The sequence below is a fragment of the Sciurus vulgaris genome (assembly GCF_902686455.1).
Source record: "Sciurus vulgaris genome assembly, chromosome: 2".
NCBI classification, from domain to species: domain Eukaryota; kingdom Metazoa; phylum Chordata; class Mammalia; order Rodentia; family Sciuridae; genus Sciurus; species Sciurus vulgaris.
Window position 1 is genome coordinate 176,551,577 of NC_136462.1, and position 17,068 is coordinate 176,568,644.

At 55.2% G+C, this 17,068-nt stretch overlaps 1 protein-coding gene across 1 annotated transcript; it reads left to right on the forward strand.

Annotated features, from left to right (window-relative positions):
- Positions 1 to 4,466: 4,466 nt before the first annotated feature.
- Positions 4,467 to 16,472, forward strand: PDYN (prodynorphin). Its single transcript, XM_079125990.1, has 3 exons — positions 4,467 to 4,613; positions 13,758 to 13,905; positions 15,415 to 16,472. Exons 2-3 carry the CDS (start codon positions 13,777 to 13,779, stop codon positions 16,033 to 16,035), a joined length of 750 nt encoding a protein of 249 aa, XP_078982116.1. The 5' UTR covers positions 4,467 to 4,613; positions 13,758 to 13,776; the 3' UTR covers positions 16,036 to 16,472.
- The last annotated feature ends 596 nt before the right edge of the window (positions 16,473 to 17,068 follow it).

A 17,068-nucleotide genomic window follows, 5' to 3' on the forward strand; every position in this document is an offset into this window, starting at 1 on the left:
AGGGCTCCCTTCCTCCCGCAGACTGGGTGGGAGCCCCTCTTCTGTGCTACCACAATATTCCAAGTCTCCCCTGTCCCAGCACTTGCTATACTGTTGGGACTTGTTCTTCCTACTCTGGGTTCCCAGACTGGGCCATGAACAATACAAAGAGGACAATATTGCATATGGTGCATTTCACCCCAGGGCCAAGCACAGATACTGGTACATTGTGACATCTCAGTGGAAAGGGTGAAACAAAGAGAGATAAATCAGTGTGTCAAAGACCCCTGCTCTCCCACATTTATTGCAGCAATAGCCTCAATAGCCAAGGTATAGACTTAAACTAAAGGTCCAGCAATAGCTGAATGGATAAAGAAGATGTGGTATGCATAAAAAATGGAATAATATTTGGCCATGAAAAGGACGGGAGTGGAATTGTTGCTGCCAGATCACAGGAATGAGTTCTGGTGTACTGTTATCCAGAAGGGTGGCTACCGTTAACACCGCTGTATTGTAAAATTCAAAATGGCTAGAAGAGAGAATCTCGAATGCTCTCATCACAGACAAACGATAAATGTATGAGATGATGGATAACCTAAATATGCTGAGTGATCAATATACATGGAAATAAAGACACCAGAACATCATATCACAGCCCATAAAGATGTACAATTTTTAAAAAAGGAAGCAAGGAGAGACTCCTCCCAGGACAGCTGAACACAAGCACATCTGGGGCAGTGGGTCTGGCCTGCTCTCCCCGTCCAGGCTGCTGGGGGGGGGGTCCTCTGACATTCCCATGGACATCTCAGCATGCACAGAGACCCCAAGGACGGGACTGCGACCCGCCCACGTCCTTAGTGATCGTATGGCCTGCTGCTGCGGTCCCAACACCACAGGTCAGTGGAGGTCAAACAGAGCTCCCTGCAGCAGGCAGGAGCAGGGTGCAGGGAAGCCGGAGAACGACACATTGGTGCTGCTTCAGGTTGCTCTCTGCCACTTTCTAGCTGCCTGAATTCATGCAAGTGACTTTACTTCTCCTGGCCTGTGTTTGCTGATCTGTAAAGTGGGAGTAGGAATCTCTTCTAATTGCAGGGTGGTTGAGAAACAAAGTGGGTTTGCAACAGGGCCCAGCATGGAGGCAGCCTCTGAGAAAGGCTGACCGAGGCGGCGCTCACCTGGGGTCCCAGCTGCTACCTCCAGGCCGAGGCAGGAGCGTCACAAGCTTGAGGCCAGCCTGGGCAATGGAGCAGGACCTGTCTGCAAAAAACAAACAAATAAACAAACAAAAGGGGCTGGGGATGTAGCTCAGTGGTAGGCGTCCCTACGTTCCATCCCCAGAATCAAAAAAGAAAAGGAAGGAAGGAAGAGAAACAAGAAATGAAGGAAGGAGGAAAGAAAGGAAGGAAAGCAAACAAGCAAGAAAGAAAGAAGGAGGAAGGAAGAAAATAGAAAAGAAAAGAAGAGGCAGACTTTACTTTTAAATTTTTTGTTTGTTCATCTGACTTTTTTGCTCTGCTGCGTCCTTTCTGAATCCCTCCTAGCTGAGGACTGGAGAGCTGTCACCTCAAGTTTCTCCTTCTCTGTCTTCTGCCCACCCGGAGATCTGAATTAGACACCGTCATGCTCAGAGGACAGGCGGGGACAGGGCAGAGCTTGGGAATCAGTCCTGACAACGGTACAAAGCCAGCACCATCCCCCTGCCTTCAGAGATGACTCAGAGGCAGCGAGTCCCCCAGTTGTCACGCAGGGAGAAAGCCGGGGTCGGATTGCAGCCTGCGTGAGCCTGGCTGAGCCCGGGGTTCCTCACCCCTGTGCTGCTGCCTCGAGAGTCCTGAGCTGAAGAGGGGTGAGCTCTGGGTCAAGGTTCTCGAGGACTAGGGGAAGGCCGTCCCTGTCCTCCCGTGTGTGCCGAAGGACGTGGCGGGAGGAGAGGCGAAGCAGATGCTGAACTGCTTGCGCTGGAGGTTGGCCGCAGCCGGGAGGTGAAGGCTACTGGACCCTGGAGGTGTGAGCAGGACTATCCACCAGTGTCCACTCTCCATTATTCACTACTTCTCCTTTTAATGAACATTAGCCCTGAGAGGCCCTGGCTCCTCTGTCCTTCCAGCCTGCTGACCTCCAGCGGTGGGAGCCAGCGTGCCCAGCTCTTAGGGCCTTTGTCTATTCCAAGGCTCTTGCCAGGAGCCTGCAGAAGCAGAGGTTGGGGTGGGGGGACTCAGGAGGGTGGAGAGCGGCTGGCGTGAGGACTTGGCAGCTCCTGTCCAGGGGACAGTGAATAGACTCACCGGAATCCTCCAGGAAGCCACCTGAGATGTGGCCAAGGACTCACTGAACCCAGGGCCACCAGATACTGGGACTGGGGCAAGGGCCTGCCACCCAGGGCATCTGTCTATCAGAGCCCACAGGCCCGGATGGAGAAGGAACCCAGGCGTGGGGGCCAGAGGAGGCCTCTTTGGAAGCGGGAGTCGGGTCTTAGGCTAGAGGGGAGTGTGCCAGGATGCGTTGTGGTGTCCACGCTGCGGGTGTGCTGCTGGTGAGGACCTAAGGGAATGGCTGGCAGTGTCTGAGACGCGGTAGGTGCTCAGAGAAAGGCCCCTCCTGTCCTTCTATGAAAGAGCACAACGACCCAGGCACAGGGCAAGGCAGCCCCCCCGGGGACCCTCCCCATGGTGGCACTTGAGCCAAAGGCAACCACAAGGACACTGGCCACGGAGCTCTCGCCCAGGGTCAGCGGTGGCCAGTGTTATTGCCCCATCTTTGTTCCACTCTTGCAAGAGCCCAACCAGCTGGAGACTCTTGTCCCCATTTTACAGATGAACAAACCGAGGCTGGAGTCACTAACTTGGCTGGGGTTATGCCACTTGCAAGAGACAGAACTGGGAATCAAACCCACTCCTTTAAGGTGGAGAAATGGTGTCCCAGAGAAGGAATCTCCTGGCCCCGGCTCTCAGAGTGAGCAGGTTCAAGGCTTCCTGCCCAGGGAAGCGGGAGAAAGAAGCAGGACCTGGTCCCGGGCTTTTGTTTGGGTCCCAGGGATTGACCCAAGGGTGCTTAACCACTGACCCACACCCCAGTCTTTTTTATTTTGAGTCAGGGTCTTGCTAAGTTGCTTAGGGACTTGCTAAGTTCCTGAGGCTGGCCTTGAACTTGTGATCCTCCTGGAATCACAGGCGTGTGCCACCGAGACCAGCAGGGCCTGGGTATGGATGCTCGCTTGGTGACTGACTCGCTGTGTGCTGTCGGGCAAGTCCATGTGTCTTCACCCGCGTGACGGGAATGACATTACCTACCTGGCCAGGTCATGAGGATGGACTCAACAACCTGAGCTCACTGCTGGGTGCAGCATAGGCGCCCCAGATGGGGCAGCCCCGCCAGCCTGGTGCAGCCGCGCCTCCCACTGCTGACCCCTTCTCTGCTGTCCACTTGAGAAGAGGAGCATGTTATCCTCCAAACTCAGAGCCCCATGTGTTCTGGAAGGTACCTGCAGCCCCGCAGAGCACAGCCTTCAAGCTGCTGCTGGCACGGGCCGAGGGGACGCCAGGTGGGTATGCCCCCGTCCCCCACCCGGAGCGTGCGCAAAGGCACATCGCAGCCCACACTTTGAGGGGGATTCTCCATGTGCATTTTGCGTCTCCGCCAGAGAAAGCTCAACGGCGGCTCCTGGCTGTGAGGAAGGCGGCTTCTGCCAGGGCCAGTGTGCCTGGCACCGGTTCAGGCACATACTGGACTCAACTGGCATTTGCAGGCAAACGCACACACGAGAACATTCCAGCACACGCGTGTAGTCAGCGACACGGCCACGGCACCACACATGCCTGCCACTTCCTCTGCGGCTTCCCGTCCCCTCTCTTGGTTGTCAGAGGCTCTGGGCTTCGGTCTCCTGGTTGCCCCTCCACCCCTGCATTTCCATCCCTCTCAGCTTGGGCTCCCTCTGTTTCCACCTGTCCCTCTGAGGGTCTCCGACTCTGACACTCTCTTGGGTCTCCTTCTCCCCAGCTTCCTTTGCATGGCTCTCCAGTCTCTTGACATCGCCTCTTCCTGCCTCCAGTTCCATTTTGCTCTGTTTCTCTGACTTTCTCTCCATCTGTCTCTGTACCCGCCTGGCTGTTGGACTCTGACTGGCTCTCTCCCTCTGACTCTCTCCCTGTCTGTCTTTTCTCTAACTCTTTCTGTCTCTCTTTCCCTACCTCTGTCTCCTTTTTCCTGTGACACTCTCCTGGAAACGCATCAAACACCGAAGTGGCCGGATTTCAAGTGACAAACAGCACTACACCCAGAATCCACCCCCAATCCCCCAACACGGCTGCTTCCTCCTCCACATCTCGGAAAAGAGAAGCTATTGTGTCGGCCCGGGAGTTGAGTGGAAGGGCCGGGGGCCTGAGCTCTTGACTGCTCTGAGCTACTTCCCCATTGGCTCCCAGCAGCCTGTGCTCAGCGAGGACTGAGCGACAGGGGGAGGCTCTCGTCCATAAAAGGGGGGCCGAGGCACCAGAACTGCCATTCTAAGGGGCTCACAGCTGCCTCCTTGTACCTCTGAGCTGGAGTCAGGGCAGCCCTGAGTCTGGGACCAGCCGCCTGCCACCACTGCACAGCCTGCTGCCCCAGAAGCCACCCAGGAACAAAGCAACACACAGGTAAGGTCCGGGATGGGTGCTGGAATTGTTGCTCTTGGTTTTGTGTCTGTACTTCTGGTCCCCTGCATCCGGAGAGGGTGGGAGCTTGGGCTGGGGACTTCCGATTTGGGTCTGATTATCTGGAAAGGTAGTGACAGTTTACAGGCCAGTTTACAAAAGCCAGACTGGCGAGAGGCTGGCTGCACTTTGGAACCTCCCTGTCCCCGTACGGTCTGGGTTACACAGGTAGTTGTCTCTCAAGGGTAGGAGGGCCCTCGGCTTTAGCTCCAGGGTCTTCTTCCCTTGCCTTCTGCCACACAGCGCTTCCCACGCCAGTTTCCAGGGTCTGGGGAAAATGGGACGCTCCTGGGTGGGGGCCGGGAGGTCCGGCTCATCAGGGTGATTTTAAAGGTCAGCGATCCTCATCGGACTCAGAGAACAAGGGCTTGGGGACATTAATAAGATTCAGGGCTCCAGCATTTACCGTTTATCCTGCACATCAGTGGACAAGTTCAGTCCTGCGTTCTTTTCAGATGGCTTTTAATTGCTGACAAGATGCTGATGCGAGTGGCTTCCTTTGACGTAATTTCACACGGAATGAAGTTTGGGGTTGTTTTGTTGGAGGGAGGGGTGGGGCGATGACCAGATGCCTGGAAACCCAGGCTGAGCAGGATTTTTCTGGTCGATTTTACTTTGAAAGGACTTGTTGCTTTCATGTAAATTACAGCGAGAGGCAGCTAAGTTAGGCAGGGCGGTAGGTAGCTCCGATATCAAAGCCACTTGCTCTCTGGTGACGATACCCACCCACCGTCAAAGAAAGTCTTACAGAGTCTGGAAGTTTGACTCCAGCAAAAAGCCTGCGAGCTTCAGGAAAAAGAAAGCAAGCAAGCCGGTTGATGTCTCCAAGGTCGCATAGGAAATGCTGCGATCTCTTACTTTTCCCTGGGAGTCTTTTTCCGAGAATCTCCCAGGCTTTACAAACATACTTTAATTAAGCCTCCGGGCTTCCCAGGGGGAAACAGGCTCTTTAGGTTATTGGATCTGATTTCAGCTCCCCTCCCACAGACCGAAAGTCCTCGTTATCATCTTCCTTCCGAGGGGGGTAAAATAGACAGGGCTCGTCTTTGGCATCTGACAGGCGTTGCCGTCAAGACCGTCAAGATCCCTGCAAAGCCTCTCAGCACGTCAGTGCTCCTCTGCTCGGCGCCCGCCCCTGCCGCGCACCTCCTCCTCCTCTCGCTCACCTTCGCCCCCCGCCCCGGGCCCACCCCACCTTGCCTTTTGTTCTATTTTTGCAGGTCATTGGCTCCCGGCTTTGAGATCCGCGTGGGGGGCTCCCGCAGCAGCCCCAGCCGGGTGAGTGGCTGCCCGGGGGAGGTTCGCGTTCACCACGCGATTCCAAGCCCACGGCTGTGCCCCGCTTGCGCTGGGTGTGATGGTGGCAGGCGCATCCGCGTCTCCACCGGCAGCCGGGAGTGGGAAGTCCTGGTGGTCCCTGAGGCTGTGTGGTGGGACCCAGCACGTTTTGACGGGGAACGGAATGGCTCTGGGCAGTTTGAGGAATTTGCCATCAGTTTAAAACACGGGAAAGGTGACTAGGGCTTCTTGAAGAAACTCCTGAGAGCCAGGGATTTCCGATAAAGCATCTAAATGTGTATCTGACAACTCCCGGAGGCAGTGTTGGGTTCAAGCTCCACATCCTGCCCCTAATCTGCTGTGTGACTTTGGGGCAGTAACTGTCCTTCTCTGAGTCTTAATTTCCTCACTTCTACAACGAGGATAATAATCATAGTCACCCCCTAACGTTGTTGACAGACTCCAGCGGGAGACTGTAACGCACCCGCATTTAGTAGATACTCAATAGATGCTGCCAAGACTGTTGGAGTCTTCAGTTTCCAAAGGGCAGGGTTGGACCTCCCCCTCCATCTTTCGAGGTCTCTTACACCATCCCATTCCATCCTGCTCTGACCGGGAGACACGATCGAACACCTGGTGTTTTCTTCTCTCCACCCCAACAGAAGACTTCCTTTCTTCATCTACGTCTCCTGGGTCATCAAGTCTCCTCCCGATCGATCCGCCCCACCCGGCCCCCATGCCCACCTTCCTGGGTTATTCTTACACAATTGCCGTATTTATTAGATCTCATCCATCATTCTAAGAGGGATCGATAGCTGCTGACTTGATGTTGGCACGTTTCTGAGGGAACGTGGTCCTCGGGCTGATTCCCCGATGCTTCTCGCTCATCTCCACTTATAAGCGGTTGGTTGATCTCAGAGGGTCTGTGTGATAAAACAGCTTCACCGAGACAGAGCTGGCCAGGGGCAGGCAGTAAGTGTGGGCCCCAGGCAGCTGGGGGGCCGGGGTCAGCCCCTGGAGATGGAGCCAAGTCCTGAGTCCTCTGACGGATGCCTGAGGCTCCCCACAAGAGGGACGAAGGCTCAGGGCTGGGCACAGGAGTCTCCTCCTGAGTCCACCAGTGCACTGTGCTGACCAGAGCGGCTGACCGCAAGCTGCGGACGTGTTCACCAGGGACTGTTTGTCCATGCAGTGGCTTGAACTGTCCCTGCCCCCTGTCTTATTCCTGGGCAATCCAATTAACTTGACAAGTGTTTACTGAGCAGTTATTATGTGGTTGGGTCTCTGGGCCTCTTGGGGAAGGAGTGGGGGAGGCATGGGCCTCTGTGACTCAGGGCCTGCTTCCTCCCTGCGCCTCCCTCTCCTCATTCCTCCCCCCTCCCCTGCTCTCTCCATTCGCTTTCCTGATCCTCTGCCACCTCTCCCTGCTCTCCTGGGTGCCTTGGGATCTTGGTGGCGGTGAGTCCTGCGATCGCTGCTCTTTGGGTCCCGCTGCCATCTCTAGGTCTGTCTGTCTCTCTCTTTCTGCATCTCCTCCTCTCTCCTCGTCTCTGGTGGCCCTCCTTTCGCCTTCTCCCCAGCACTGAATTGCGCAGATGAGAGAAAGGGTGGGGATCCCACAGAGATGCTGCTGCTGGAAAGACAGTCCTTTAAACCTGCAGCTGGTGATCACACGGTGACGTCACCATCGGCCTCAGGGCCACCGTTGTCTCTGGTGTCCGCACAGCAGGTGTGTCTGACCCTGGGGGTGGGGTCCTGTGACCTGTGCTTTGATGTGTGCTGGACCAGGGGATGGCTTTGCTTTCTGTTCAGAACCCGGGCCTCCTCCCCACTAGTTGGTCACCCATCCTTTGTCAGTGACCCTAAAGCTTAATAAAGACACAGTTTCTCTGGTCTCTGTCCCTTGGAGACCCGCAAAGATGCCCTTTCTATTTCCTACTGAAGTAGAATCTCCTGAAATGGTTCCACCTCCGGAAGGAGGGAGCGCGGCAGGTAGACAGAAAGACCCTCCTGCCCTCCCCACGTCCCCCTGGCTTCTTGGGGCCGTTCTGCCTGGTTCTGCTCTTTGCCTTGTTTCTGGGCCTTGGCTGAATCCTTTCCCCTCTCTGAGCCTCTGTCTCCTCATCTAGAAAACAGGGCTAATTGTACCCCGTGCACTGGAGGGCAAAAATAAGATAATTGAGCTCAAAGAGCTTGGGCCCCAAGGAGGTGCCCTGGCCACTCACAGGCTCTGTGACCTTGGAGGGACCGAGTCATGGATCTGCACTGGCTCTCAGAACCTAAGCCGTACTGTTAGTCCCTGACCCGAGGGTCCACCTGGAGTGCTCGTGGCCTGGGACATGGCAGTGGCCCCGTGGCGTTGGCCCCAGAGTGGCCGTCCCTGGAGGACCACCGAGATGGTGGCTGGCCCCCGGGGAGCGGTAGCCCGTGTGGGAGCCCAAGCTCTGTCTTCGCTTCCCTCCTGACTCATGATGTGACCTTAAACAAGTGACTTCATTTCTACCTTTTCCCATTTCCTCCTCTATCAAATAGGGATAATCACATGCGATAAAGTGCTCGGAGAGATAATTGCGACGTTAAATCAAGACATTATTATTCCGTGCTGGCTTTTTTAATAAAAATGCTTGCTGCTCCTCTGAGCCTGTGGCTGACTACAGGGTAGAAATATCACCGGAGAGGTGAGTGGGAAGGAGGTCCGTCCTCTTTCAAGGAACTTCAAGAGGCCCCACTGTGTGGCAGCCCTTTAAAGGCTGTCTCAGGGAATCACCCAGGGAACTGACCCCACTCCCCCATTTGCAGATGAGAAGACCTGGGCACTGGGGTTCATCAGACCCCATAGTCCTTGTCGGTCCCTCCCAAGGAAAAGGAAAGTTCTCGCAAGTTTCCCAGGCCCTCTCTGTTCTGACCTGGACAGCAGCAGCGGTGACCAGAAGGTGGGAGGGCCAGAGGCAATGCGTTAACCCGCCTGACCTCCCGGCAGGAGCTGCCCACACAACAAGGCACAGGGACGGGCTTATTATTGGATAACACGTGCAAATGGCCAGGGGCCCAAGAAAATTAGCCCAAAGACCAGCCGAATCATGAAACGGTCATGAACTTGAGGAAGGCAGGGTCAGCACACTTTCTCTGGAAAGGAACAGGGAGTCGACAATTCTGGCTTTCCGAGCCATACAATCCTTGTTTTGGCAATCAACTGGCAACCTCCCTCTGGCAGCATGCAAACAGCCCTAGGAACAGACGCACAGGCTGGGCCGCTGGATGGGAACACGGCCAGAGGAGGCGTTGTCCACACAGTGGGATTTCCTGTGAGGCCCTGGCTCCTAGGATCAGAGGCCCCAATGTCCTTTCCTGCTTGTTAGGGGAGAGTCGCCCCTCGCCCTCCACGGACCCGTCTTTCCCTGCTGGCGTGGTGAGTTGGCGGCCGAGGACACGCTTCAGGAATAGCCCAAGGCCCAGGATTTTTCTCTGTGAGCCCCCTGGTCCACCAACCTGCAAGAGAGGCTCCTCCTGGCTCCAGGGGCCAAGCGTGCCCACACCGTGGGGGTCGTCTGCTGGACGTCCCCCCTGACGCTTGGCAAGCCGACTCGCTTTCCACTTCTCCCCCCGAGAAGGATGAAGCTCGTCCCAAATCAGAGGTGATCAGCAGCAGGGCCGTCTGTGACCTCGGGCCCCCGAGCGCCCTCCCTCAGCAGATCCCCGGTGGAGAGGTGGAGATGCTCCTCCCGGGACCCCCACCCCCGACACTGCTCGAAATTTATTTACGCCATAAAGGGAAGGAAATAGGATCGCTCTGAAAAACTCAAGGCTAAGGGTCACTCACTGGTGGAGCCCCTGGAGCCCAGGGCAGCTGGCAGAGCGCCTGACCCTCCCGTGTACAAGCCGAGTTATCTCGGGCTGTCACAGGATTGATGTCACCAGGGGCACGGGGCAGTTAATTCATCCAAGTACCGTTTGGGTTCCCACTGTGTGCCAGGGCTTTCTGTTCCTTCTTTTCTGTCCTTCTCTCTCCTCCTCCCTTACAGCCCAAGTAAGGCCAGATCAAAGGCTTTGTACTTTACTGTTGAAAGCACCTACTGTGGGCCAAGTACATGCTTGGTGCTTCACTATAGTCTCTCATTTAATTCCTGCCACAACCATCTAAGGCCCTATTATTAGCCCATTTTATAGCAGAGAAAATGGAGGCCTGGCAAAGTTAAGTAGTTTTCCCAGGGTACTGGGGAGTGGCGGACTGGGGTCTGAGCCTCACCTGGAGACCCTTCTCATCAGGGGGACCTGGCGGCGGCCTCAGTCCCCTCCTCACCACCGGTTTCCCTCCCACCCGACTCTGCTTAGCTAAGTTGCCAGAGTCCGCCAATCAGGGGTTGCAAACTGTCTCTCAGGTACTCAGCAGGGATGACAGTGACCAGGTAGCACGTGTCTGTTGCCATAGTGGACCACAAGCCCGATGTCTCCGGGGTGTTAAGGGAAGCTGGAAATGGAAATTTTTAATTTAATACAAAACTCTTGCTGGTTTTAAAACACCACCTGCTTACTCAGTCACCTCGTACAAAACTCCTGCTCCTATTCAGCCCTGGATGCGCTCGTTCACTTGTTCTAGGCTCCTGGTCTTCCATGGTCTTCTCACATTTAGAACAACTGCAGATCTACGAGGGCCTAGAGGGCCGGCGGTACCCAGCCTTTGCCCACCTCTCCACTTCTTCTACCTCTGTCTCCTCACTTGGCTCCTTTCTCTCCCCTGCTCTCCTTGTCATCCTCAGCCGCCCACCCAACTCAACCTCAGGGACTTTGCACTTGCCAAGTGCACCCAGCCAGTAGACTCAGAAAGGTCAGAGGTAATGATGGGACAGGACCAGCACAGGTGGCTGAGGGAGCTCAGAGGAGGGACCTAATCCAGGTAGGAAGCAGTGGAGACTGAATTTTGAAGGAAGAGTAGGAGTTAGCCAGGTCTGAGGGTGGTCAGCAGGGATGGGTGGGGTGAAAGAGTTTTCCAGGTAGAAGGAAGCCGGGGAGTTGCACAGGCTTTGGGGAGGGGTGCATGGGGCGTTGGTCCTGGAATTCAAGGTCGATGGGTGAAGAGCTCACGCCAGTCTCTGAAGGTGCTGTGTACCTGCTGGGATGCCCAGGATAGATGACACCACCTCTCTGGATCTCCATTTCCTCATCTGTGAAATGGGCGAGTCCCCGCTTATGGCTCATCCAGAGGACCCCTTACACTAAGATCCGTACGGGGTCCTGGCACACAGTGAGGGCCTAGGAAATGCTGCCTCTGTCTCAGGGAAGCCCTTGAGTGCCAGGTGCAGGGGGCAGACCTCTCTGGAAGGTAAGGAGAGCCCCGAAGGCTGGGCGTGGGATGGAGGTGAGTCGGATCCGCAGAATGGAGGAGCCATCTGGCTGCTGTGTGACGTGTGTCTGGGAGGACAAGATTGGAGGCTGGGGCTGGGGTGGACTGAGGGGCCTGGGCAGTGCCCGCTGGTTAAGATGGTGAGCTCTGAGCCAGACGCCCGGTGCAGATCTCACTCTAGAGCCACTTCCTGGCTCAAGAGTCTTGGGGCGTCAGTTTCCTCATCCGCAGGGTGGGCGTGATAATAGCACGCACACCACTGAGTCTCTATGGGTGTGCATGAGTGGATCCGAGAGCCCCTCAGAACGCCGCAGGCACCCAATCTCTGCTCACCAGCTTTCCCATGGTGACAAAACACTCAAGAAAACCAACTTAGAGGAGGGAAGCTTTCTTTAGCTCACAGTTTCACAGGATTCAGTCCAGGGTCAGACGGCGCCATGGTGTCTGGGCCTTTGCTGTTGCGGGACATCATGGCGGAAGGGCGCGGTGGAGCCCAGCTGTGCAGCTCAGAGAGGCAGAGAGAGAGAAAGATGAGATTCACACGACGTAGGTGGGCTTCCTGCATTAGTAGCCACGCGGTCGGGGAAGCCTCCTGCCAGGGGTCGGGGGTGGCCGAGGCTTCCCTCTGCATGGGCTGATTCATTGCCAGTGTGACACAGGCCAGGCCAGCCATGGATGGCGTCACGGAAAGTGTCAGCCGCCTGTTTGTGTCTCCATATAAATGGTGCGGCTCACTCACCCAGAACCCGAATCCGCTCAGCTGCTGATAGAGGACCCCAGGGCCGGGAAGAGACACAGGTGGACACAAACCCACTTCTCTGAGTTTTCCGCTCAGGGCGCCCCTGTTCCGGGAGCCGATGGGCCCACCTTTCATCCCTGTGTGACCTCAGGAGATTTTCCAGGCTCTCGAGGACCGTTTCTCAGTCGGTAGATGGACTGATTTCCACAGACAAGTCAAGGGCCCTGTGCATGTGGCCCCTGGGTCTCAGGGGATGCTCAATGGTCAAAGCTGCTCTAGAAGTTGCAGTCACCTCGTGGACAGGCCTTGTTTGTACCCCAACTTCGCCCCTCAAGGTGGGACAAGGGCAGGTTTAGATCTGAAGTGCCCATCTCACTGGTGAGGAGTGGATGAGGACACGGCTTGAGGGACTCAGAGTTGTAGGGGTTTAATAAATGGTGACCGGATCCTATCAGGCAGGCTTCGCAGGGGAACTGACTGTGGTGAGCGGAGCCCCACTCTAGGCTATAGCATGGGGCTCTGAGGCTCATGGGATGGGATCTTGCACCCCCAAACACCTAAGCCAACATTGCAGCTTGCAGAAATGAGGACAGCCATCTTTCAGTTTAAGGGTAATGGGTTCTGAAGACCAGCTTAGGAAGAATGTGGAACCTCCAGCTGACCAGGCAGGGTGGGTGTCTCGGGGGACCTGCACTTTGCAATGTGACGGGACTACTCTGGCTGCCTATTTGAATGGCTTTAGTCTTCACATTTGGTTTATAAAAAGAGGTGTCTGAAAGGGACAGCTTTTAACAGCTGTTAACGAAGCATCAGTTCATCTGTGGATATTTATTGGAGGTCTATTATGTGCTGGCCAGGATTTCAGGTGATAGGATATAGCACAGAGTGAGCTGGGTAAGGTCTGTGTCCCTGGAGGATGCACATTCCAGGGATGGAGAGTGCCAGAGGCTTACAAAGCACCACCACCAAATGAACACACATCAAATAAATAGGGAAGTAGAAGGTGGTGAGTGTAAAGGAATCAAAGCAGATGATGTGAGAGATGGAGGAAGCCACAGTAGACACAGGGATCAGCAAATGCCTCTGTGGCCATGTCATGTTTAATTCATTTAATACAAGAAAGAGTGGACCTTATGAAAATCCGAGGTCAGAGTACTTCAGACAGAGAGGCAGAGTGTGCAAAGGCCCTGTGGCAGGAACAAGCTTGGCCTATTTGAGAACATAGAGCAGGTATTACAGAGAAGACAAGACATGGTTACTGCCTTTGTGGAGCCAGCTTCTGAAGGCTCACCCAGCTAATTATCAAACAATGCATTGTTTTGATGGAAGAGATGCAAATTATTGGGAGAATAGGAAAGATGAGTATGTCATTTAGCCTGGGAACGCTGCCCAGAAGAGGTGATCTCCATTCTAGGACTTAAGTGACAGGTAGCCAGAAGAGGAGAGGAAGGACTTTCTGGCAGAGGGAAGAGCTTATGCCTTTGTGAGACACAGCCTGATACATCAAGGGAATTATAGTTGGCGCTCAGAGCTGAAGTGCTGGCATACAGCAGGCGCTCAGCACTTGTCAATTCCTGGCCTTGGACACCCGCTTCACCTCCCTGAGATGTAGAATGGACCAAGAATGCGTGCCTTGTGAAAGAGATGGTTCTGCAGCTCCGGACGCACCCCGCAGAGCACGATCAGTCGATCGATTGGGTTTCATAGTCCTTTCCTTCTCCCTTCCCAGCAGGAAGAGCCACGGCAGAATGGAGTGGCCGGGGCTGCTGATAGCCGCTTGCCTCCTCGCTCTCCCCTCTGCTGCAGCCGACTGCCTGTCCTGGTGCTCCTGGTGTGCCCTGAAGACCCAGGACGGACCCAAACCCATCAACCCCCTGGTAGGTTTCCGGCAGGCTTTCTCCATGCCAGGCCCTTCTGAGTGTGAAACCCAGAGAGGGGAGGTCCCAGGCCCGTGCTGCTGTTCCTGTGCAGTACCCCACCCCCTGCAGGGCTCGGCCGCCCTGCCCCGTGGATGAGCCTAGGCACCAGGGGCCGCTGCCTCCCAGCTCCCATCCGCACCCCACACCTCACCACCACAGGCTCCCTCGGGCCAGGACAGATTCAGGTTTCCAGGGAGCTGGATGCCTGGCAACAGGGAGTGTCTGTCAATCACAAGGCGCTGACTTTGCAGTCAGCAGATCTACATTCACTCTTCAGGGCTTCTCCCCCGCGGGCTGATGGACACCCCTAAATCCAGTCACTCTCAGGAGAAGAGCTGTCTCCACCACCTAACTGCTGGGATCTGTTGGACAGGCTCCACTTCTGGGTCTTAGCATCTCTTGGCTGGCCTTGTAGGCCTTCCTCTGTCTGACTCTCCCCAGTGCCTCGCCCACGATGGCAGGAAGTCTGGGGTGTCCCTTTAGGCTCCCTGACTCTGGAAACCCCTTTTGGAGCCTCAATTTCCTTTTCTGCAAAATGGGGGTGATTCTGTGAGATGGTGGTGGAAAGTATTTCACAGATGATCTTAGCCCCTGTTTATGGAGATTCTCCCAGTTTTGGGGGCGCTGCGCAGACAGTCTCAGGTGGGGAAGCAGAACTTGTGGCGTTAGATATTGTGTCCCCCAACTCCACGCCTATGAAGCCCCCAGTGACCCCACATTCGTGTTCTTTATGCCAGGCTGCACTGCTCTCTGCCTGTCTGTCAAGTGTTCCCAGCAGCCTTCACACCGAGAAGGCTGGGAGAACCATCTTCTCCCTCTGGAGGAGCACACAGAGCTCCGTGGGAAGATCAATTTTGATCAATCTGAGCCCCATTTTGGCACTGCTGCCTGCAGCCACGTGTCCTTGGGAAAGTTGTTTCCACTCTCCATGACTTGTCTGTTCTTTCACACAAGCACAGGGCACCTGCCTCTCTATGCACCATTGGGAGCATTAAAATGGGTGGCTGGGTGCTTAGCAAAAGCCACTCATTTTGATTTTCTCAGATATTGGAAAAGGGGCTCCAGGGTGGGGCAGAGCATGTGTGGGTTTTTTGTTTGTTTGGTACCAGGAATTGAACCGAGGGATGCTTAACCACTAAGCCACATCCTCAGCCCTTTTTAATATTTTATTTAGAGACAGGGCCTCAGTAATTTCGAGCATGTGTTTTGATAATTTGATAGGACAAAGCACAGTGATGCATGCCTGTATTCTCAGGGCCTCAGGAGGCTGAGGCAGGAGGATGGCAATTTCAAGGCCAGTCTCAGCAATTGAGTGAGACCCTGTCTCAAAATAAAGAATAAAAAGAGCTGGGGTGTAGCTCAGTGGTTAAGGGCCCCTGGGTTCAATCCCAGTACCCAAAGATAAAGAAATACTTGATAGTTTGTCGGGGGTGACATGACCACTGTGGTCTCTGGGGTCTTTTGCAGATTTGCTCTCTGGAATGCCAGGATGCCCTGCTGCCCTCCGAGGAGTGGGAGAAATGCCAGGGCTTTCTGTCTTTTCTCACCCCCTCCACCCTTGGGCTCACTGGCAAGGAAGATCTGGAGGGCCAGGCAGCTTTGGAAGAAGCCTACAGTGAGCTGGTCAAGCTCGTCGGTCCCTTCCTGAAGGAGGCAGAGAAGAGCAAATTCCTCCCGGGCACCCTGACCAAGGAGCGGCTCAGGGGTCTCCCGGGTGGGTTTGGGGCGGGAGGGGAATCGGAGCTGACCGGGGATGCCCAGCTGAACCAGGGCGCCCTGGAGGCGGCTGCGCTGGACTTGAATGAGGAGGACCCCAAAGCGCAGGTCAAGCGCTATGGGGGCTTTCTGCGCAAATACCCCAAGAGGAGCTCGGAGGTGGCTGGGGACGGGGACGGGGACGGGGACGGGGACAGGGCGGGCCACGAGGACTTATACAAACGCTATGGGGGGTTCCTGCGGCGCATCCGCCCCAAGCTCAAGTGGGACAACCAGAAGCGCTACGGTGGTTTCCTCCGGCGCCAGTTCAAGGTGGTGACTCGGTCCCAGGAAGACCCCTACGCCTACTCCGCAGAGCCCTCGGACGCGTAAGCCCAGCGCGGTGCGGGGGAGTCGGGAGCTTCCCCTGGCACCGCCCCGTCTTGGAGTGCGCCCCGCCCGCATGCTCAGCCCAGCACTGGCTACAACGTATCCAAGCCCAGCCTTTCTCCCTCCCGCGGGGACTGTGGGAGTTGTCTGGGGTCACTGATGAGAAAGAATGGAGATCCCCCTTCCAATGAGCTCAGTGCTTGGTTCAGAGACCTAGACCTCTATAACCACCGGCAGCCAGTTTCGGTATCCCTCCACCCGTTTCTCTTGACCCGCCCCCAACTCCAGGAGTCCAGAGGGACTTGTTCTTTGGAGCCATGATCTCCAGACTTTCCTGATCATATACCCTTAAAAAAAAAAAAAAAAAAAAAAAAAAGTATGCCCCCATGCAGGCAATATACATAGGTACCATAAAACAAGCAAAGCAAAAACTTGGGGGGTGGGGGGGAACAAATAGAAATCCTAGCCTTGTATTCTCAAACCTCGAATAATCTCCTTGTGCTCTTCACCTTGGAGACCAAGCATTAGGTGAAAAGATTAAACCGTTTGCGTGTTATTGGATCAGGAATTCTGCAAGGGGGGAGTCCAGTCTTCGAGTGGGTTCAGTGTCTGATTTGCATCTTCTGAGCTCTGGTGATTTGGAAGTGCACCTCTCGGGGAGCTGAGTTCCTCGAAGTCCCGTGCCTGTGGTACCTTGTACAAAGCTGCTCTCCTTCTGAATTCTTAAATGATCAAGGAGGGAGCAAAGCAAACCAATTTGTTCTGTGCAACAAATTCAGAATGTGGACCGGTTCCCTCAGCTCTCATTAAGCTAATTAAACCGGTTGGTATCCCACTCCTTCCCCCATGATGAACTGAAGCACCGTCAAGTGGATGAGGTTAAGCACAGCCATGTTCTTGAGCAGATGAATTGGCTGCCAGGAGTCCAGGCCATCTGGCCCAGCGTATGCACCCGGCATTGGGCAAGGGAGTCTAGAGTCAGAGCCTGGGAAGAGAAAGCTCTCCTCGACTCCCAGGGCGATTCCTTCCTCTCAGT

Bases quoted from the DNA above. Each gene is read 5' to 3' on its own strand.
- PDYN (XM_079125990.1), top strand. From the start codon at position 13,777: ATGGAGTGGCCGGGGCTGCTGATAGCCGCTTGCCTCCTCGCTCTCCCC. The intron at 13,906-15,414 runs GTAGGTTTCCGG...GGTCTTTTGCAG, and splicing joins CCAAACCCATCAACCCCCTG to ATTTGCTCTCTGGAATGCCA.